This window comes from Eleutherodactylus coqui, chromosome 6 (genome assembly GCF_035609145.1).
Source record: "Eleutherodactylus coqui strain aEleCoq1 chromosome 6, aEleCoq1.hap1, whole genome shotgun sequence".
Classification (NCBI taxonomy): domain Eukaryota; kingdom Metazoa; phylum Chordata; class Amphibia; order Anura; family Eleutherodactylidae; genus Eleutherodactylus; species Eleutherodactylus coqui.
The window spans coordinates 33,904,158-33,928,034 of NC_089842.1; the positions used below are offsets into that span (position 1 = coordinate 33,904,158).

At 49.0% G+C, this 23,877-nt stretch overlaps 1 protein-coding gene across 1 annotated transcript in view; it reads left to right on the forward strand.

Moving 5' to 3' along the window:
* LOC136632019 (NACHT, LRR and PYD domains-containing protein 3-like) overlaps positions 1-14,363 on the forward strand; it is a 112,094-nt gene extending 97,731 nt beyond the window's left edge. Inside the window, exons 9-10 of the mRNA XM_066606559.1 lie at positions 10,702-10,872; positions 13,269-14,363. Coding sequence (XP_066462656.1) covers positions 10,702-10,872; positions 13,269-13,368 — 271 coding nt within the window. The 3' untranslated portion in view covers positions 13,369-14,363. The remainder of the gene's footprint in view (positions 1-10,701; positions 10,873-13,268) is intronic.
* The last annotated feature ends 9,514 nt before the right edge of the window (positions 14,364-23,877 follow it).

Here is a 23,877-nt window from a genome sequence, read left to right on the forward strand (position 1 = left end):
CCATACTGCTTTGAGACCTGAATCTGGTGTTTGACTCACTTCAGTCCCATTCTTTTTAACTAATAAGCGAGGTTCTAGTACATCTTCTGACCTACAAGTCACCTCTCCAGGGTTTCCAAGCTGGTAGCCTTGTCAGCCAAGCCATCAGTTCACTGTTTTCCATCAGGATAAAGTAGTACTGCGTCCCATTTTTTGGATCTGGTGCAAGCCTTGAGAATCTATATCATACAGCCTCTTTCAGATGCTTTGAGTGCTTGTTTACAATTCCTGATGGCCCAAAAAGGAACCTTTTGGCCTCTAAAGTTCCCATTAGAGATGAGCGAACGTACTCGTAATGAGTACTTACGCACCCGAGTACCGCCATTTTCGAGTACTTCAGTACTCGGGCGTAAAGATTCGGGGGGCGCCGGGGGGCGGGGAGAGGCGCGGCGGTGCGAGGGGTAGCAGCGGGGAACAGGGGGGAGCCCTCTCTCTCTCCCTCTCCCCCCCACTCCCCACTGCTACCCCCCGTGCCGCCACGGCGCCCCCCGAATCTTTACGCGCGAGTACCGCTGTACTCGAAAATGGCGGTGCTCGGGTGCGTAAGTACTCGTAACGAGTACGTTCGCTCATCTCTAGTTCCCATTTCTTATTCAATATGGTCCTTGGTGAGCAAAACCTATTGTGCAGAAGGTTGGGCACCTCCATTTCAGTTGATAACGCTTTCCACTTGAGCAGTGGGAGCATCATGAGCGATTCATAATGGGGCCACAGCTCTGCAGATGTGTAAAGCTGTCACATGGTTCTCTATGTACGCATCTTTGTAAAGGTCCATCAGGTGCATACATTTGTGTCAGCGGAATCCTTCCTTAGTCAGAGAGTTTTACAGACAGCTGTGGGCTTTCCGCATCTATCATGATATATCCTCTCCCCTTCCTACGCATTGCTTGTGGATGTTGCACGGTTTAACGAGATGTTGTACGAGATTTTAGTACTTGTTAAAAAATCTCTTTCCCGTCTCGTTCATTCAGCAAACACCCAGTATACGTCTATTTTATTTATTGCCTTTTCTCTCCTAGTCAGAGTTTTCTTTCCTTTGCTGTTGTGAATGGTGCAATTCCCGAGTTATAATTTTTTTCTGTCCGCCATAAAGTGCTAGTAGCTATACCTACAGTCAAAGCTTTGTTCCCAATGATACGTGCGACACAGAGATTTTACGGTAAGTACCAAAATAGCAAGACATAAAAAAACTGTAAACTTGGTATTACCGGAATCGTGGTGACCCCAAAAACAGTGTAATCACATTATTATTTATTTTGCACACTGAATGCTGTAGGGCTCTTTCATATGGCCATGGTTTTAGTGCTGTATAGACGCGTAAAATAATCGCAGCTATACTGCGCAAAAAGTCACATACACGGGTAATTTTTCACGTGCAGAAGACTTGAGCTTCACACACATGAAAATTATGCATTCACTGGTGCAGCATGTTGCTTAAAAAAGCACAGCTTCTACAGGAGGGAAGAGAGAATAGGCCCCGCAGGGTTTGGGGATTTTCCCATAGCAAAGAGAACGTGGGGCTATGGGGGATTGACACATAGCACCACTCTCTATCTCCCTGTGATGGGTTAACCCCCATAGTACCGCTCTCTCTCCATCTGCTCTGGGGATCGCCGAGGGATATCCCCATAGTGCAGAGAAAGGGTGGGTGGGGCTACCGTGATTCCAAAGGGATATCCCCATAGTGCAGAGAAAGAGGAGTGGAGCTAGAGAGAGGGTGGGGCAAGAGGAATTCTGCCAGGAATTTCTCCATAGCGAGTTGAAAGGGAGAGGTGCTAAAGGGAGGGACTAGATTGCAGATCCCTCTAACCCCCCTCCGGTTCACAGGGAAGGCCTCTAACCCCACCCTCTCTCACATCCCACTATCGGGAAATACCTTGAGTAACCCGATGCTGGGGAGATAGGGGGAGGGATACTGGCCCCCTGATGCTGGGGAATTGCTTAGCAGTGGTGTTGGAGGAATTCCCCACTACTTACAGCAGGACATTGGAAACTTGCTGCCCAGAAGCACATTTTGAATTTCCTGCTATAAACTCCTATTAGTCCCTTAATTAGAATTAAGGGAACCTGCAGGGAGATGCATTGAATTCTCAGGGCTTTCCCCTCATGCCCATGGGGACTAACAGATGTTTACAGCGGGACATTTAAAATGTGCTTCTGGGTGTAGCGACACTGCTGATGTTTGGAATCCGTCTATTGACTTCTAAGCTTCTCTTCTGACTGTCGAACACAGCTAAATTACTACCATCGGAGTCTATAGAAAACTCCTGCACATCACGCACCAAAGATAGGTCAGGTCTAAAGATGAGCAAACACCAAAATGCTCGGGTGTTCGTTATTCGAAACGAACTTCCCGCGATGTTCGAGGGTTCGTTTCGAATAACGAACCCCATTGAAGTCAATGGGCGACCGGAGCATTTTTGTATTTCGCCGATGCTCGCTAAGGTTTTCATGTGTGAAAATCTGGGCAATTCAAGAAAGTGATGGGAATGACACAGCAACGGATAGGGCAGGCGAGGGGCTACATGTTGGGCTGCATCTCAAGTTCACAGGTCCCACTATTAAGCCACAATACCGGCAAGAGTGAGCCCCCCCTCACAACAACTTTTACTTCTGAAAAGCCCTCATTAGCAATGCATACCCTAGCTAAGCACCACACTACCTCCAACAAAGCACAATCACTGCCTGCAGGACACTCCGCTGCCACTTCTCCTGGGTTACATGCTGACCAACCACCCCGCACGACCCAGTGTCCACAGCGCACACCAAGTTGTCCCTGCGCAGCCTTCAGCTGCCCTCATGCCACGCCACACTCATGTCTATTTATAAGTGCGTCTGCCATGAGGAGGAACCGCAGGCACACACTGCAGAGGGTTGGCACGGCTAGGCAGCGACCCTCTTTAAAAGGGGCGGGGCGATAGCCCACAATGCTGTACAGAAGCAATGAGAAATATAATCCTGTGCCACCGCCATCAGGAGCTGCACACGTGGGCATAGCAATGGGGAACCTATGTGCCACACACTATTCATTCTGTCAAGGTGTCTGCATGCCCCAGTCAGACCGGGCTTTTTAATTCATAGACACAGGCAGGTACAACCCCCTATTGTGAAGTCCCTGTGGACCGACAGCATGGGTGGCTCCCTGGAACCCACCGGCGGTACATAAAAATATCCCATTGCATTGCCCAACACAGCTGAGGTAGTAATGTCGTGCTTAATGCAGGTGGGCTTCGGCCCACACTGCATGCCCCAGTCAGACTGGGGTTCTTTACAAGTGGAAACAGATGCATTTACAACTCCCTGTGGACCCACAGCATGGGTGGGTGCCAGGAAGCCACCGGCGGTACATAAAAATATCCCATTGCATTGCCCAACACAGCTGAGGTAGTAATGTCGTGCTTAATGCAGGTGGGCTTCGGCCCACACTGCATGCCCCAGTCTGACTGGGGTTCTTTAGATGTGCTTTCAGATGCATTTATAATTCTCTGTGGACCCACAGCATGGGTGGGTGCCAGGAAGCCACCGGCGGTACATAAAAATATCCCATTGCATTGCCCAACACAGCTGAGGTAGTAAGGTCGTGCTTAATGCAGGTGGGCTTCGGCCCACACTGCATGCCCCAGTCTGACTGGGGTTCTTTAGATGTGCTTTCAGATGCATTTATAATTCTCTGTGGACCCACAGCATGGGTGGGTGCCAGGAAACCACTGGCGGTACATAAAAATATCCCATTGCATTGCCCAACACAGCTGAGGTAGTAATGTCGTGCTTAATGCAGGTGGGCTTCGGCCCACACTGCATGCCCCAGTCAGACTGGGGTTCTTTACAAGTGGACACATGTAGGTTACACTCCGTGTGCACCTACAGCATGGGTGGCTCCCTGGAACCCACCGGCGATACACAAAAATATCCCATTGCATTGCCCAACACAGCGGATGTAACGTCAGCTGTAATGCAGGTGGGCTAAAAATTCATTTGATTACACTGTAGGCGAGGGCCCACAAAAATTGCTGTATCAACAGTACTAATGTACATCCAAAAAATTGGCCATGGCCAGCCAAGAGGGCAGGTGAAACCCATTAATCGCTTTGGTTAATGTGGCTTAAGTGGTAACTAGGCCTGGAGGCAGCCCAGTTTAACGAAAAATTGGTTCAAGTTAAAGTTCCAACGCTTTTAAGCGCATTGAAACTTTTAAAAATTGTTCAGAAAAATTATATGAGTGAGCCTTGTGGCCCTAAGAAAAATTGCCCGTTCAGCGTGATTACGTGAGGTTTCAGGAGGAGGAGCCGGAGGAGGAGGAGGAATATTAGACACAGATTGATGAAGCAGAAATGTCCCCGTTTTGGATGGTGAGAGAGAATGTAGCTTCCATCCGCGGGTGCAGCCTACGTATTGCTTACGTATCGCTGCTGTCCGCTGGTGGAGAACAGAAGTCTGGGGAAATCCAGGCTTTGTTCATCTTGATGAGTGTTAGCCTGTCGGCACTGTTGGTTGACAAGCGGGTACGCTTATCTGTGATGATTCCCCCAGCCGCACTAAACACCCTCTCCGACAAGACGCTAGCCGCAGGACAAGCAAGCACCTCCAGGGCATACAGCGCTAGTTCAGGCCACGTGTCCAGCTTCGACACCCAGTAGTTGTAGGTGGCAGAGGTGTCACGGAGGACGGTCGTGCGATCGGCTACGTACTCCCTCACCATCCTTTTACAGTGCTCCCGCCGACTCAGCCTTGACTGGGGAGCGGTGACACAGTCTTGGTGGGGAGCCATAAAGCTGTCCAGGCCCTTAAAGACTGTTGCACTGCCTGGGATGTACATGCTGCTCGATCTCCGCACCTCCCCTGCTACCTTGCCCTCGGTACTGCGCCTTCTGCCACTAGCGCTGTCGGCTGGGAATTTTACCATCAGCTTGTCCGCAAGGGTCCTGTGGTATAGCAACACTCTCGAACCCCTTTCCTCTTCGGGAATGAGAGTGGGCAGGTTCTCCTTATAGCGTGGGTCGAGCAGTTAAACCGATGTTGCAGGGTGCGCAGGGTGGCAGCGTCCGTGTGGGACTTGCGGAAATGTGCGCAGAGCCGGCGCGCCTTTACGAGCAGGTCTGACAAGCGTGGGTAGCTTTTCAGAAAGCGCTGAACCACCAAATTAAAGACGTGGGCCAGGAATGGCACGTGCGTGAGGCTGCCGAGCTGCAGAGCCGCCACCAGGTTACGGCCGTTGTCACACACGACCATGCCCGGTTGGAGGCTCAGCGGCGCAAGCCAGCGGTCGGTCTGCTCTGTCAGACCCTGCAGCAGTTCGTGGGCCGTGTGCCTCTTATCTCCTAAGCTGAGTAGTTTCAGCACGGCCTGCTGACGCTTGCCCACCGCTGTGCTGCCACACCGCGCGACACCGACTGCTGGCGACGTGCTGCTGCTAACACATCTTGATTGCGAGACAGAGGTTGCGGAGGAGGAGGAGGAGGAGGAGGGTACTTTAGTGGAGGAAGCATACACCTCCGCAGATACCACCACCGAGCTGTGGCCCGCAATTCTGGGGGTGGGTAGGACGTGAGCGGTCCCAGGCTCTGACTCTGTCCCAGCCTCCACTAAATTCACCCAATGTGCCGTCAGGGAGATGTAGTGGCCCTGCCCGCCTGTGCTTGTCCACGTGTCCGTAGTTAAGTGGACCTTGCCACTAACCGCATTGGTGAGGGCGCGTACAATGTTGCGGGAGACGTGGTCGTGCAGGGCTGGGACGGCACATCGGGAAAAGTAGTGGTGACTGGGAACTGAGTAGCGCGGGGCCGCCGCCTCCATGATACTTTTGAAGGACTCCGTTTCCACAACCCTATATGGCAGCATCTCAAGGCTGATGAATTTTGCTATGCGGACGGTTAACGTTTGAGCGTGCGGGTGCGTGGCGGCGTACTTGCGCTTGCGCTCCAACAGTTGCGCAAGCGACGGCTGGACGGTGCGCTGAACTACACTGGTGGATGGGGCCGAGGACAGCGGAGGTGAGGGTGTGGGTGCAGGCCATGAGGCGGTAGTGCCCGTGTCCTGAGAGGGGGGTTGGATCTCAGTGGCAGGTTGGGGCACAGGGGGAGAGGCAGGGGTGCAAACCGGAGGCGGTGAACGGCCTTCGTCCCACCTTGTGGGGTGCTTGGCCATCATATGTCTGCGCATGCTGGTGGTGGTGAGGCTGTTGGTGTTGGCTCCCCGGCTGAGCTTTGCGCGACAAAGGTTGCACACCACTGTTCGTCGGTCGTCAGGCGTCTCTGTGAAAAACTGCCAGACCTTAGAGCACCTCGGCCTCTACAGGGTGGCATGGCGCGAGGGGGCGCTTTGGGAAACAGTTGGTGAATTATTCGGTCTGGCCCTGCCTCTACCCCTGGCCACCGCACTGCCTCTTGCAACCTGCCCTGCTGCTGCCCGTGCCTCCCCCTCTGAAGACCTGTCCTGTGTAGGCGTTGCACACCAGGTGGGGTCAGTCACCTCATCGTCCTGCTGCTCTTCCTCAGAATGCTCTGTGCGCTGCTCCCTCGGACTTACTGCCCTTACTACTACCTCACTGCAAGACAACTGTGTCTCATCGTCATCGTCCTCCTCACCCACAGAAAGTTCTTGAGACAGTTGGCGGAAGTCCCCAGCCTCTTCCCCCGGACCCCGGGAACTTTCGAATGGTTGGGCATCAGTGACGATAAACTCCTCTGGTGGGAGAGGAACCACTGCTGCCCAATCTGAGCAGGGGCCCGAGAACAGTTCCTGGTAGTGTTCCCGCTCCTGAGCATGTGTCATTGTAGTGGAGTGAGGAGGCTGGGAGGAAGGAGGAGCAGCAGACAGAGGATTCGGATTTGCAGCAGTGGACGGCGCATAACTGTGGCTGGACGATAGGTTGCTCGAAGCACTTTCTGCCATCCACGACAGGACCTGCTCACACTGCTCATTTTCTAATAACCGTCTCCCGCGTGGACCCATGAATTGTGCGATGACTGTCGGGACGCCAGAAACGTGCCTGTCTACTAATCGCGCAGCAGACGGCTGCGATACACCTAGAACAGGAGTTCGGCCTGTGCCCACACCCTGACTTGGCCCTGCGTGTCCTCGGCCGCGTCCACGTCCTCTAGGCCTACCCCTACCCCTCAGCATGCTGTATTACCAGTGATTTGATTTCACAGGCAGGAAATAAATTGGCGCAAGACTGCAGGCCAAATATAATTTTTTCCCTTTTTTGAAAACGAAACGCCCCACTGCCTCTAGTGAATGAATAATCTAAGTTTAATAACTGTGCTGTGGCCCTGCTAATGTGTCACAGAACTTGAGGGTAGCAGAGTTATTAACTCTGGCAGAGCAGGTATTTTTTTCCCAATTAAGGAAAGCAAATGGCGAAGCCAGCAGTAAACCGTAGCTGGGTGCGTCTGTTTTTTTAACGTTGTACACGCAGCTCACACGTGTCCACAGCCCTTAGAATGGACAGAGGCAGGACAAATAGATTTCTTTTCCCTTTTGTTACACCAAAAGGACCCACTGCGTATATTCAATGAACGTGAGAAGTTTTATAACTGTGCTGTGGCCCTGCTAATGTGTCACAGAACTTGAGGGTAGCAGAGTTATTAACTCTGGCAGAGCAGGTATTTTTTTCCCAATTAAGGAAAGCAAATGGCGAAGCCAGCAGTAAACCGTAGCTGGGTGCGTCTGATTTTTTAACGTTGTACACGCAGCTCACACGTGTCCACAGCCCTTAGGACGGACAGAGGCAGGACAAATAGATTTCTTTTCCCTTTTTTTACACCAAAAGGACCCACTGCGTATATTCAATGAACATGAGAAGTTTTATAACTGTGCTGTGGCCCTGCTAATGTGTCACAGAACTTGAGGGTAGCAGAGTTATTAACTCTGGCAGAGCAGGTATTTTTTTCCCAATTAAGGAAAGCAAATGGCGAAGCCAGCAGTAAACCGTAGCTGGGTGCATCTGATTTTTTAACGTTGTACACGCAGCTCACACGTGTCCACAGCCCTTAGGACGGACAGAGGCAGGACAAATAGATTTCTTTTCCCTTTTTTTACACCAAAAGGACCCACTGCGTATATTCAATGAACATGAGAAGTTTTATAACTGTGCTGTGGCCCTGCTAATGTGTCACAGAACTTGAGGGTAGCAGAGTTATTAACTCTGGCAGAGCAGGTATTTTTTTCCCAATTAAAGAAAGCAAATGGCGAAGCCAGCAGTAAACCGTAGCTGTGTGCGTCTGATTTTTTAACGTTGTACACGCAGCTCACACGTGTCCACAGCCCTTAGGACGGACAGAGGCAGGACAAATAGATTTCTTTTCCCTTTTTTTACACCAAAAGGACCCACTGCGTATATTCAATGAACATGAGAAGTTTTATAACTGTGCTGTGGCCCTGCTAATGTGTCACAGAACTTGAGGGTAGCAGAGTTATTAACTCTGGCAGAGCAGGTATTTTTTTCCCAATTAAGGAAAGCAAATGGCGAAGCCAGCAGTAAACCGTAGCTGGGTGCGTCTGATTTTTTAACGTTGTACACGCAGCTCACACGTGTCCACAGCCCTTAGGACGGACAGAGGCAGGACAAATAGATTTCTTTTCCCTTTTTTTACAACAAAAGGACCCACTGCGTATATTCAATGAATAATAACTGTGTTGTGGCCCTGCCTACACAATTCTTTCCCTGTAGTATCAATGGAGGGTGCAATGCTCTGCAGAGGCGATTTTGAGAAAAAAAAAATGCAGCACTGCTAACAGCAGCCTGGACAGTACTGCACACGGTTAAATATGGCCCTAGAAAGGACCGTTGAGGTTCTTGAAGGCTACACTCACTCCTAACACTCTCCCTGCCTATCCAACACTTCTGTCCCTAATGCCGGGTGCAACGCTCTGCAGAGGCGATTTTGAGAAAAAAAAAAAAAAGGCACTGCTAACAGCAGCCAACACACAGGTATTACTGGCCCTAATAAGGACCTTTGGGGTTCTTGAAGCCTACACTAACTGCTATTTCTCTCCCTACAGCAGCTCCGGTACCAGCAGCACTGTCCCTCATCTAACTCACAAGGCATCTGAGGCGAGCCGCGGGAGGGGCCGACTTTTATATTCGGGTGACATCTGATCTCCCCAGCCACTCACTGCAGGGGGGTGGTATAGGGCTTGAACGTCACAGGGGGAAGTTGTAATGCCTTCCCTGTCTTTCAATTGGCCAGAAAAGCGCGCTAACGTCTCAGGGAAGGAAGTGAAAGTAACCCGAATACCGCATGGTGTTCGTTACGAATAACGAACATCCCGAACACCCTAATATTCGCACGAATATCAAGCTCGGACGGATACGTTCGCTCATCTCTAGTCAGGTCCTATCTTTTCACGTAGCACGGACCTTAGATGCGTGCATTGTAATCACGCATGTCCTATCTTTTTAAGGTTTTAATAGATGCATTGTTTTATGCGCTTATTATGCATAAAAATGCTGCCCGTCTAAATGTGTCTTCAAAGATGAAATCCAAAAGACAAATGGCAGACTTCATTTTTTTTAACAAATCCCCCTAAAAAAGACATTCTACAGTACATTATATGAACCCAAAAATGATGCTAATAAAACATATTAGTTGTCCTATAAAAACCAAGCCTTCATACAGCTATGTCAGCCAATAAATTAGAAGTTTACGGCTCCTGTGTATCTCATCCTATCCTGTGTAAAACTGCCTGCGTTATGTGTTAGTGACTGTCGGCTCTGAATGCTGCAGACACCCCAGTATAATAGTCTTTATGTAATTAGACAAGTAAAACCACCCTTTTGGCCCCTATATTTCTCTTCCCTCCGTCTATGTGACCCCGAACCCTCACTGATCGTGTCACTCTTCTGACAAGCATATACCTTAGACTAGAGTCAACCCACCAGTATTCCTCCGCTGCCACCTGTCAGACTGGCAGGAAAAGGTTTTGTGTCACTTCCTGGAGTTGTAAATAATACAAATGGTATTTTTCATCTGAGTGGCTGAGCGCAGACATGTACGTTCTTCTCATCATATATAGAAGTATCTATATCTGGAGGGAGACTAATACAGTCCACTTCCAACCATCATAGTGCCAACATCCTGTGCCACTTGTGGGGGAAAAGAGTCAGACAAGGGGTTGCAGGATACACCCAGCTCTGCTTTACTGCTCACTATCCATGTCAGGTCCACAGCAGCACATGGTATTTAGCATCTCCTGACCATGTGAGCAGCTGTGACTGGTACACGTGTGACATGTAATAATGAGAAGATCAGAGGTGAATGGAGGACACAGGAGCCGCAGACTGACGGCTACAATACATAGTGGTGGAAGGAGAGTTCTCGGTCGCTGGTGACCGCTGACACAAGGTCCTTCACCCAGCGTTATGACTATTGTACATCCATGTGCTGCAAAATTACTCACTGATTAATGACATGCCATAAAGTGAGGACATTACTCAGGAATTCTGTGTTTCTAGACCATTGATTAGGTGTCAGTGGACATAATTATATAGCTGCCATTCCAGACATCCACCACACACAAGAGATGGCTTCTAGTGATGACACCTATGGATGTTACTAAAAGTCGGGGACATTTTCTCTCCACATTCACCATGTACAGATGTTATACTAATGCTCTGTGAATGAGTCACCCTCATCTCATCTTATCTTCTTACTCTTGCAGTTTGGGTTGTGATGAACTAGCGTATACATCCTGTACCCACTTGGCATCTGTAATAAGGAATAACCAGTCCCTGAAGATACTTGACCTGTCTGAGAGCTATCTGTCTGGTCCTCACTTCAGTGACTTGACGGACGCTCTGTCCAGTCCAGCCTGCAACATAGAGGAATTACGGTGAGTCTAAGAGACATGTACAGGATGAGATATGTGGCGGGCACAAGTTATATGTGTACAGAATGAGACGTGGGGACACAAGTTATACACATACAAGATGAGACATGTAGAGATTACAAGTTATACATGTATAGGATGAGACATGTGGGGCACAAGTTATACATGTACAGGATGAGACATGTGAGGGGACAAGTTATATATGTACAGGCTTAGACATGTGGGGAACAAGTTATTCATGTACTGGATGAGACAGGGGGCACAAGTTATACATGTACATGATGATACATGTGGGGCACAAGTTATACATGTACAGGCTGAGACATGTGTGGGTACAAGTTATACATGTATAGGATGTGACATGTGGGGACACAAGTTATACATGTATAGGATGAGACAAGTGGGGGGCACAAATTATACGTATATAGGATGAGACATGTGGGGCACAAGTTATACATGTATAGGATGAGACATGTGAGCAGCACAAGTTATACATGTACAGGATGAGACATGTGGGGCACAAGTTATATATGTACTGGATGAGACATGTGGGGGCACAAGTTATACATGTACAAGCTGAGACATGGGGCACAGGTTTAACATGTACAGGATGAGACATGCGAGGGCACAAGTTATACATGTACAGGATGAGACATGTGAGGGCACAGGTTATACATGTACAGGATGAGACATGTGGGGGCACAGGTTATACATGTACAGGATAATACATGTGGGGGGTACAAGTTATACATGTACAGGATGAGACATGTGAGGGCACAAGTTATACATGTATAGGATGAGACGTGGGGGGCACAAGTTATACATGTATAGGATGAGACATGGGGGGCACAAGTTATACATGTACAGGCTTAGACATGTGGGGCACAAGTTATACATGTACAGGTTGATACACGTGGGGGGCACAAGTTATACATGTCTAATACTAATACATTGTTTACAAAACTGACAATTTACATGTCTTAGGTTGTATATATATGTAGCAGATTTTTGAAGATTTCACTCCAATTTACAGTATAAAGCAATACTCTCTAACAGTCAAAGGATTAACTCCATCAAAGAGAGGTTATGGACTTTTAATCTTACAAAGCTCATCTATGTGGTGTTAGCATAGATTTCAGGCGCTGACTAAGATTGGTGGAAGTTCCTGGATAAAATACCCGGTGAGGCCTACCATAATTGTAAAAAGATTATACAAGCGTATATTGGTCAGGTTTTCACGGCCAGCCGATATAAGCTCCTATCTAAGCAGTTCCCCCCTTCCCTCCCACTCACTGGCTCTCTCCTCCCCTCTGAGCGGTTTGCAATGGTAGTGGGTGGGATGGGGCAGAGCTTATCTCCCCATGCCACCTCCTCTCATTACAAACACTGGACTGGAGGAGAGAGGCAGAATACCAGTGAGAGGGACGGAAGGGGGGAGCAGAACTGCTTAGATAGGAGCGTATATCATCCGGGCGTGAAAACCAGACCGATATAGTAATTGTGTAAATAAGCCCTAAACATGTCCCCCTCCAATCCTACTACAGCACTTGCTATATTGGATTTTTAGGGGACCTGGGATTCAAATCCCTTCACTCCTATCCCCGCAATTCTGGTATTATTTAACTTTTTTTTTTTTTTAAACGGCATTCACGGTAAATATTGTGATATTTTAATAGCCCAGACTTTTACATGCACGGCAATATTGAATATGTTTTTCTTATTGTTTACTTTCCTAATAGGAAACATAGGAAAAATGTTTTTTTTTTACTTTTAATATGTTTTTAATTGTTAAAAAGACTTTCTAAAAACATTTTTACACTTTTATTTTGTTCCTACAGTAGACTTGGACTTGTGATCATTTGATTGCTTGTACTATATACTGCAATAATTCAGTATTGCAGTATATAGTGATTTTTGATGTTACCATCGGCAATGCTTGATCACCATCTTTGTATAACAGTTCTCAGAGGCTTCAGTAGGCTCAGGGCAGCCATGCTAGCCCATTGACACACTTTGATTATGCTACAGAGGTTGCTGATGGGGTACAGTAAGAGGTTCTCCCTTTCCAACTGACTGTTTAAATGAGTGGTCAGCTTTCATGATGGCACCTTAGCAGTTAACTGCTGTGATCAGCACTGACTCTGATCGCAGCAATTACCATCAGTTGTCAGAAACATTGGATGTGGAGCAGACTTGGCTCCTGAGCCTGCTTCAGACACACTTCAGGACCACAGGATGTTCATAGTAATTCTGCAGTCCTGAAAAGTTTAATCATCAGCTTTGCTGGTGGAATCAGTTGTATGAATGATCCCAGAATGATTAATTGGCTGCAGGGCAGTTGGTCATTCATTTTGTGGTTGTTTTATTGTTGATGCTGGAGTTTTTGGGTTTTGTTCTAGCATGGATTACAATGGATTGTATAATGAGAAGAAGGAAGAACTACGAAAACTGGAAACGTGCAAACCAAATGTGAAGATAAATTATGGAACAATCATGTAGCTGGACTTCTCCCTGTGGTCAGACAACACGACATTCAATGGTTGATATTGCTCGCAGTAAGAGTGCTTCCTGGTCCATTGTGGGCAGTACAACTCTTTTAAACATTGCACACAGTGTAATCTCTAGGTCACGTGTCACATTGTTTTTTTTATTTTCATATTACTTTTTTCAACTTCTACTTGACGTGATACATGATGTCATACTGATGAACACGAGATCTGTCACTGGATTACCAGAAGTGACACGGCAGTTTCCTCTATTGTGCATACACAGAGCTCAGTGACTGCTATGTAAAATGAGAAGGAGATACAGAGAGATGGACGCTGCTTGCCAAGAAACATGACATGGGTGGATGCCCCCTATGTTGACACCTTAATGATATGGACTGTTGGATTGTAAAGTTGTGGCATTAGCCCTGATAGTGAGGGTAATGCTGATGTGTAGTTAGAGGCCAGGTGGTCAGGTGTTTATTTAATGCCATGCATTGTGTAAACTCTAATACCGTAAAACATTGCTCTGATCTGCTAAAGTGAAGCAATAGAAGACTCAGGGACGCAGTAACAGACTTGGGGTCGCTGCTCACCATGCATACCCCCACCCCCCAAATATGCTACCAACTCCACTAATAATAGGGTTAACGCTTACAGGAAAGTATTGCACTTTAGCCCTTTCACTGCTGAATGGTGACAAGCTCCTCACACTGCAGTGAAAACAGGAGTTTAAATGTTATTAAATGTAAACTTTCCATGGCCTGTGGCATGTATAGCACATATAGCAGGGCTGTGAGGGGGGGCACATTATACACTGAGGGATTACCAACAGACAACAGCTCAGGGACCTTCTGCAGTGGCAGGAAGAAGGCAGCACATAGTTTGTCCATTACAAGCTTATGTGAGGCTTCCATACAGGAACGTGCAGTGTATGTAAAGGTTATATGTCATTGTTTTAAATTACATTTACTCCAATTCATAAACTGTAAAAGAGAATAAAAATCTGCCACACCTCTGGAGTGAGTCCAGGTGGAATTTTAACCCCTGCAAACCCTATGGTTACGCCACTTAAAAAAAGGCTGCTGAATCCTTGTTTTGAAGAAAAACTGCATTGTGGATGTGAATTCCTGGAGTGTTGCCACCTTATCTTATGTGGAAAAGATGGTGGTCTCAGTCTGACTCGGTGCTCAAGTGCCCGACAAGCGGTCACATGAACTTTCGCACTATTATTGTGGTGCAGCCATGACACTACATCACCATGATAAAAATGATAGTAGCCAGGATGAAGTATGTGCCCTGACTGCCATCATAGTTTGTTAATTGATAGCCTGGCATCCAGGGCATGAACCTTGGAATATATTATGAAATTGCCCTAGGATTACTCTGTGTTGTATAAACACAATTCGAACTGCCAAAGGCAAAAAATACCCATGAGTAATATCTAGAGATGAGCGAACGTACTCGTCCGAGCTTGATACTCGTTCGAGTATTAGCGTGTTCGAGATGCTCGTTACTAGAGGCGAGTACCACGCGATGTTCGAGTTACTTTCACTTTCATCTCTGAGACGTTAGCACGCTTTTCTGGCCAATAGAAAGACAGGGAAGGCATTACAACTTCCCCCTGCGACGTTCAAGACCTATACCACCCCCCTGCAGTGAGTGGCTGGCGAGATCAGGTGTCACCCGAGTATAAAAATCGGCCCCTCCCGCGGCTCGCCACAGATTTGTTCTGACATAGAGGAGGGAAAGTGCTGTTGGTGCCGGAGCTGCTATAGGGAGAGTGTTAGGAGTATTTTTGGCTTCAAGAACCCCAATGGTCCTTCTTAGGGCCACATCTAACCGTGTGCAGTACTGTGGAGGCTGCTTTTTGCAGTGTTGCACTTTTTTTTTTTTTTTGGTATATCGGCCGTGCAGAGCATTGCGCCCTGCAGTAATACTCCAGGGACAGAAGTGGTGGTTAGGCGGGGACAGAAGACATATATTGTGAGGCAGGGACAGAAGACATATTTATTGAATATAGGCAGTGGACCTTTGCAAAAACATTTGGGGAAAAAAATCTATTTGGGCTGCCTGTGACTGTCCTCAGCGTTCTGGGTTTCTGCTGGGTGTAGTAGTCCTCCTAATTCATACGCAGCCAGCTAAGTGTTACAGCAGGCTTGTGCAAAATTATTTCCTGGCTCTGTGTTGGCTGTTAAATCACCGCTGTATTCCAGTCCACAGTGCAACACTCTGCAGATATTTGACATACTCCAGGGCCAGTAGCGGTGACGCAGGGAGAGAAGAGATATATTTATTAAATATAGGCAATGGGCCTTTGCAAAAACATTTGGGGAAAAAAATCTATTTGGGCTGCCTGTGACTGTCCTCAGTGTTCTGGGTCTCTGCTGGGTGTAGTAGTCCTCCTAATTCATACGCAGCCAGCTAAGTGTTACAGCAGGCTTGCGCAAAATTATTTCCTGGCGTTCCGTAAGCGAAGTCAGCCTCCAACCACAGGCCAATAAGCGGCACATTTAATTACAGCGTTCTGTTTCTGCACTACTGGTAATACATCATGCTGTGGGGTAGGGGTAGGCCTAGAGGACGTGGACGCGGGCGAGGACGCGGAGGCCCAAGTCAGGGTGTGGGCACAGGCCGAGCTCCTGATCCAGGTGTATCGCAGCCGACTGCTGCGGGATTAGGGGAGAGGCACGTTTCTGGCATCCCCACATTCATCACACAATTAATGGGTCCACGCGGTAGACCTTTATTAGAAAATGAGCAGTGTGAGCAGGTCCTGTCGTGGATGGCAGAAAGTGCATCCAGCAATCTATCGTCCACCCAGAGTTCTGCGCCATCCACTGCTGCAACTCTGAATCCTCTGGCTGCTGCTCCTCCTTCCTCCCAGCCTCCTCACTCCATTACAATGACACATTCTGAGGAGCAGGCAGACTCCCAGGAACTGTTCTCGGGCCCCTGCTCAGATTGGGCAGCAGTGGTTCCTCTCCCACCAGAGGAGTTTATCGTGACTGATGCCCAACCTTTGGAAAGTTCCCGGGGTCCGGGGGATGAGGCTGGGGATTTCCGGCAACTGTCTCAAGACCTTTCAGTGGGTGAGGAGGCCAATGACGATGAGACACAGTTGTCTATCAGTGAGGTAGTAGTAAGGGCAGTAAGTCCGAGGGAGGAGCGCACAGAGGATTCGGAGGAAGAGCAGCAGGACAATGAGGTGACTAACCCCACCTGGTTTGCTACGCCTACTGAGGACAGGTCTTCAGAGGGGGAGGCAAGGGCAGCAGCAGGGCTGGTTGCAAGAGGGAGTGCGGTGTCCAGGGGTAGAGGCAGGGCCAGACCGAATAATCCACCAACTGTTTCCCAAAGCGCCCCCTCGCGCCATGCCACCCTGCAGAGGCCGAGGTGCTCAAAGGTCTTGCAGTTTTTCACTGAGAGTGCAGACGACCGACGAACAGTGTTGTGCAACCTTTGTCGCGCCGAGATCAGCCGGGGAGCCACCACCACCAGCCTCACCACCACCAGCATGCGCAGACATATGATGGCCAAGCACCCCACAAGGTGGGACGAAGGCCGTTCACCGCCTCCGGTTTGCACCGCTGCCTCTCCCCCTGTGCCCCAACCTGCCACTGAGATCCAACCCCCCTCTCAGGGCACAGGCACTACCGTCTCCTGGCCTGCACCCACACCCTCACCTCCGCTGTCCTCGGCCCCATCCACCAATGTCTGTCAGCGCACCGTCCAGCCGTCGCTAGCACGTGTTGGAGCGCAAGCGCAAGTATGCCGCCACGCACCCGCACGCTCAAGCGTTAAACGTGCACATAGCCAAATTTATCAGCCTGGAGATGCTGCCGTATAGGGTTGTGGAAACGGAGTCTTTCAAAAGTATGATGGCGGCGGCGGCCCTTTGCTACTCAGTTCCCAGTCGCCACTACTTTTCCCGATGTGCTGTCCCAGCCCTGCACGACCATGTCTCCCGCAACATTGTACGCGCCCTCACCAACACTGTTACTGGCAAGGTCCACTTAACAACGGACACGTGGACAAGCACAGGCGGGCAGGGCCACTATATCTCCCTGACGGCACATTGGGTGAATTTAGTGGAGGCTGGGACAGAGTCAGAGCCTGGGACTGCTCACATCCTACCCACCCCCAGAATTGCGGGCCCCAACTCGGTGGTGGTATCTGCGGCGGTGTATGCTTCCTCCACTAAAGCACCCTCCTCCTCCTCCTCCTCCAACGCAACCTCTGCCTCACAATCAAGATGTGTCAGCAGCAGCACGTCGCCAGCAGTCGGTGTCGCGCGGCGTGGCAGCACAGCGGTGGGCAAGTGTCAGCAGGCCGTGCTGAAGCTACTCAGCTTAGGAGATAAGAGGCCCACGGCCCACGAACTGCTGCAGAGTCTGACAGAGCAGACCGACCGCTGGCTTGCGCCGCTGAGCCTCCAACCGGGCATGGTCGTGTGTGACAATGGCCATAACCTGGTGGCGGCTCTGCAGCTCGGCAGCCTCACGCACGTGCCTTGCCTGGCCCACGTCTTTAACTTGGTGGTTCAGCGCTTTCTAAAAAGCTACCCACGCTTGTCAGACCTGCTCGGAAAGGTGCGCCGGCTCTGCGCACATTTCCGCAAGTCCCACATGGACGCTGCCACCCTGCGCACCCTGCAACATCGGTTTAATCTGCCAGTGCACCGACTGCTGTGCGACGTGCCCAAACGGTGGAACTCTACGCTCCACATGTTGGCCAGGCTCTATGAGCAGCGTAGAGCTATAGTGGAATACCAACTCCAACATGGGCGGCGCAGTGGGAGTCAGCCTCCCCAATTCTTTACAGAAGGGTGGGCCTGGTTGGCAGACATCTGCCAGGTCCTTGGAAAGTTTGAGGAGTCTACCCAGATGGTGAGCGGCGATGTTGCAATCATTAGCGTCACCATTCCTCTGCTATGCCTCTTGAGAAGTTCCCTGCAAAACATAAAGGCAGGCGCTTTGCGCTCGGAAACAGAGCCGGGGGAAGACAGTATGTTGCTGGATAGTCAGAGCACCCTCCTGTCTATATCTCAGCGCATTGAGGAGGAGCATGAGGAGGATGAGGAGGAGGGGGAAGAGACAGCTTGGCCCACTGCTGAGGGTACACATGCTGCTTGCCTGTCATCCTTTCAGCGTGTATGGCCTGAGGAGGAGGAGGAGGATCCTGAAAGTGATCTTCCTAGTAAGGACAGCCATGTGTTGCGTACAGGTACCCTGGCACACATGGCTGACTTCATGTTAGGATGCCTTTCTCGGGACCCTCGCGTTACACGCATTCTGGCCACTACGGATTACTGGGTATACACACTGCTCGACCCACGGTATAAGGAGAACCTTTCCACTCTCATACCCGAAGAGGAAAGGGGTTCGAGAGTGATGCTATACCACAGGACCCTGGTGGACAAACTGATGGTAAAATTCCCATCCGACAGCGCTAGTGGCCGAAGGCGCAGTTCCGAGGGCCAGGTAGCAGGGGAGGCGCAGAGATCAGGCAGCATGTACAGCACAGGGAGGGGAACACTCTTTAAGGCCTTTATGGCCTTAACATAACAGCTTTATGGCTCCCCAGCAAGACTGTGTCACCGCTCCCCAGTCAAGGCTGAGTCGGCGGGAGCACTGTAAAAGGATGGTGAGGGAGTACGTTGCCGATCGCACGACCGTCCTCCGTGACGCCTCTGCCCCCTACAACTACTGGGTGTCGAAGCTGGACACGTGGCCTGAACTCGCGCTGTATTCCCTGGAGGTGCTTGCTTGTCCTGCGGCTAGCGTCTTGTCAGAGAGGGTGTTTAGTGCAGCTGGGGGAATCATCACAGATAAGCGTACCCGCCTGTCAACCGACAGTGCCGACAGGCTTACACTCATAAAGATGAACAAAGCCTGGATTTCCCCAGACTTCTCTTCTCCTCCAGCGGACAGCAGCGATACCTAAACAATACGTAGGCTGCACCCGCGGATGGAAGCATTGTTCTCTATCACCATCAAAAACGTGGACCTTTTTGCTTCATCAATCTGTGTATAATATTCCTCCTCCTCCTCCTGCTCCTCCTCCTGAAACCTGACGTAATCACGCCGAACGGGCAATTTTTCTTAGGCCCACGAGGCTCAGTCATATAATTTTTGTAAACAATTTTTATACGTTTCAATGCTCATTAGAGCGTTGAAACTTTCACCTGAACCAATTTTTATTTTAACTGGGCTGCCTCCAGGCCTAGTTACCAATTAAGCCACATTAACCAAAGCGATTAATGGGTTTCACCTGCCCTCTTGGTTGGGCATGGGCAATTTTTCTGAGGTACATTAGTACTGCTGGTACACCAATTTTTGGGGGCCCTCGCCTACAGTGTAATCAAATTAATTTTTAGCCCACCTGCATTACAGCTGACGTTACATCAGCTGTGTTGGGCACTGCAATGTGATATATTTATGTACCGCCGGTGGCTTCCTGGCACCCACCCATGCTGTCGGTCCACACGGAGTTGTAACTGCATGTGTCCACTTCTAAACAACCCCAGTCTAACTGGGGCATGCAGTGTGGGCCGAAGCCCACCTGCATTAAGCACGACATTACCTCAGCTGCGATGGGCACTGCAATGGGATATATTTATGTACCGCTGGTGGGTTCCAGGGAGCCACCCATGCTGTGGGTGCACACGGAATTCCCATTGCGGAGTTGTACCTGCCTGTGACTATTTATAAAAAACCGCGTTCTGACTGGGGCATGCAGACACCTTGACAGAATGAATAGTGTGTGGCACATAGGTTCCCCATTGCTATGCCCACGTGTGCAGCTCCAGATGGAGGTGGCACAGGATTGGATTTCTCATTGCTTCTGTACAGCATTGTGGGCTATCGCCCCGCCCCTTTTACAGAGGGTCGCTGCCTAGCCGTGCCAACCCTCTGCAGTGTGTGCCTACGGTTCCTCCTCATGGCAGACGCACTTATAAATAGACATGAGTGTGGCGTGGCATGAGGGCAGCTGAAGGCTGGGCAGGGACAGTTTGGTGTGCGCTGTGGACACTGGGTCGTGCGGGGGGGGGGGGGGGGGTTGTCAGCATGTAACCCCCAGGAGAAGTGGCAGCGGAGTGGCATGCAGGCAGTGATTGTGCTTTGTTGGAGGTAGTGTGGTGCTTAGCTAAGGTATGCATTGCTAATGAGGGCTTTTCAGAAGTAAAAATTGTTGGGAGGGGGGGGGCCCACTCTTGCCGCTATTGTGGCTTAATAGTGGGACCTGGGAACTTGAGATGCAGCCCAACATGTAGCCCCTCTCCTGCCCTATCCGTTGCTGTGTCGTTCCCATCACTTTCTTGAATTGCCCCGATTTTCACAAATGAAAACCTTAGCGAGCATCGGCGATATACAAAAATGCTCGGGTCGCCCATTGACTTCAATGGGGTTCGTTACTCGAAACGAACCCTCGAGCATCGCGATAATTTCGTCCCGAGTAACGAGCACCCGAGCATTTTGGTGCTCGCTCATCTCTAGTAATATCCCCTAAATTATAATATAATTTTTTTTTGTCTTTTTTTAGACTATGAAAATTAATAAGTCAGCACTACCAAAACCCTATTAAAATCTAACCTATAGGCATACCAACATGTTTTGCCTTGTGGCGTGCTCAGGAGAAGCAAAAAGAAAGAAAAAAAAAAGGCATAAACTTTGCACCCAGTGAACTCAATGTTGGGTGTATCCTACATATTACATAGCATCAGGACTGTACGATATGCTCAGAATCTTTATATCACATTGATTAAGACACTGATATCTCACCATCAGACCATCCACAAGATCAAATACTAAAGTGCATAACTCCCCTAAATCTTCCAGCCACCATCTGTATAATAATTTTCATAATTTACTAAAGACTGGCGATCTTATGCCAAAGACACGTAGGGCCCCTCTTACAGTCCACCACTCAGTGCGGTTAAAGAAGAGTGGAGCTAAGGAAATATATTTTAGCGTTAACTTTCCCTAATTACTTTATAAGTGAAATTGAACGAAAGACCGTGTTCTATGATGTAGCAGAGTGGTGGCAACAAGAAGAGAAGCCAGGGCTAGGAATATTGTTACCTGATGCAGTTGTGCAGCGGTACAACACACTGATGAACCTGTCAGTATAGCAGAAGCCTCCATGAGGAACTAGAGGAGGTTTCCTTAACAGAAGTCAGCAAAGCTCTGGGAGAAGAATGGGATGTTGGCTGGCTTAACAGAAATGGCAGAGATTCCTTTCCTAGGCAACGCATTTCAATCTCATTCTGGCACCCAAAATGCCTAGTCTAAGAAAGGAATCTCTGCCACTTCTGAGTCTCCTGCCCAGCCCACCAACATTTCTTTCTTCTCCCAGTGCTTTGCTTACATCCCTTATAAGTCATCTGGGATGCCAATTGCTCTTGAAGTTATAGGGTTGCGGCACTCAAAAATGTCAAAATGTATTTCCTGATGTCGAGAGGAGAGCTCTTTCTGCCATTTCTGCAGTGTTGGCTTTGGACCCTCAATGAGTGTCATCACCATAGAAACTAGTACAGTCCTCCAGCTCCTTCACCTGTCCCAGCGCTGTGATCTGACTGTAGCCTGGTGGGGAACACAAGATGGCCCACCACATGGAAGACAGGGGGAACACCAGGAGAGAACAGGGCCCCAAAGGAAGAGAGGTGAGTGAGAGGAAAGCTAGCCCGTCTGCCTTACATGCATGTATTAATATACTGTACACATATCACAGAAGTACAGAATATACCTATAATACACACAGGTACAGTGTATACACATTTAGGGCGCCCACCCACTGGCGTTTGCGATTTTCGTGCGTGAAAAACGCAGCGTTTTCGCGGCGTTTTCGCGGATTTTCCATTAATTTCCATTGACTTTCATGGGTGCATTAGGAGAAAAATAAGGACACATATGCAACTGACAGTTCCTATGTTAAAAAACGCAACGCAAAAAAAAAACGCCAGTGGACAGGAGTACATTCAATTCTAATTGCTCTTGAGAAAAAACGCAAAACGCAAAGAAAAAAAATCGCCAGTGGCGTTTTTTTCCCCTGCGAAATTCGCAGCATTTTTTTCTCTGCAGGGGTCTATGGGACTTGTAATGTTAAAATCGCGATCGCGCAAAATCGCAATTTACCGCGAAATCGCGATTTTGCGCGATCGCGATTTTAACATTACAAGTCCCATAGAACCCTGCAGAGAAAAAAAAGCTGCGAATTTCGCAGGGAAAAAAAACGCCAGTGGGTGGGCGCCCTTACTAAGTCTACAAGAAAATGATAATGGCTGGTTATACATTTCTTTCTCAGTCCAGGTCTCCACTGTAAGGTCCAATGTTATAACCCCATGTACCAGCACCTGGACTGAAAACCTAGTAAACCTCTAAATAATAGTCAGATACCAGTTCTATACGGTGATGGGGATTACAGTGCAGTTACTTCCAGGGTCATAGGTAATGTCTTTTTGGTTAGGTGACATCCTTTTTTTTCTTCTCTATCTGAGCCCAGACCGCAATGAAGACCGTTTTCAGCTACAAATCGTCTCTGCATGCACTTCTGATCCTTAAGCTTTTACCTGCCGAATAAGGATCCACCTCACAATCCAAAGCAAGGCAGCAACTGTGTGACTCCACTGTTCCAATTTTGGAGAATTGGAAGATAAAAGGTAATGTGCCTCTGTGGGTCATGAAGGAAACAACCTCTACCAACGCGAAATCACATATATGTCCCATGTGCCTAGATGTCATCCATCAGAGGGCACACAATGCAGGTCCTTGGATGGCTAGCTGCTACCTCTCAATTTACAGACTTCGGAAGGGTTGGGGGGCGGAGCCTGAGTGCAGAGCTTGATGGAGGAGACAGTTCCATAGCAGTACTTTAAAACGTGCTATTTCACCAGCAAGAAGGTGCCCAGAATGGGTGGGGGGGGGACGGTAGGGACAGAGGAGGAGAGCTCCTGGACACCCCGCGCCCTTCCAGAGGGCATTCGGACATGCAGAAGTTCCTGAAAGATCGGAGTGCCAGGTCCCCTCATACTGCAAGCAAGATGGCGCTGAGCCAGAAAGCAGCGAGAGCCCTCAGCACAAAGCAGGAGGAAAGAACTTCATGAGAGATCTGATAACTAAAGCTCTGCAACCAGTGATGATTGAATTATCAGAGATAAAGGAGGAGGTCAGACATATTTCCACACTTACCTACCCCAGAGAACTGGCAGATAGTCGAGAATTTTAAGCCCCCTAAAGGACAAAAGAAGAAGAACGGGGAAGATACCTCCTTGAGAGACGCTTGAATTACAAATAAATCCGTTCTCAGGTCTACCTGACCTCCTGGACTTTACTAATCAGTAATGTTTATGTTACCTGAGCCCCCCTGATTGATGGCGTTTATGCGAGAGCCCGGTATACCATTCTCTCCTGCTCTCACCCTTACCATACAATTTTGTTCACTTCCTTGTACTGTTACCAAAGTGTTTAACATTTTTTCGTTAGGAACAATTGTTTCCCAGACAGCTACGGCCTGAGACTAT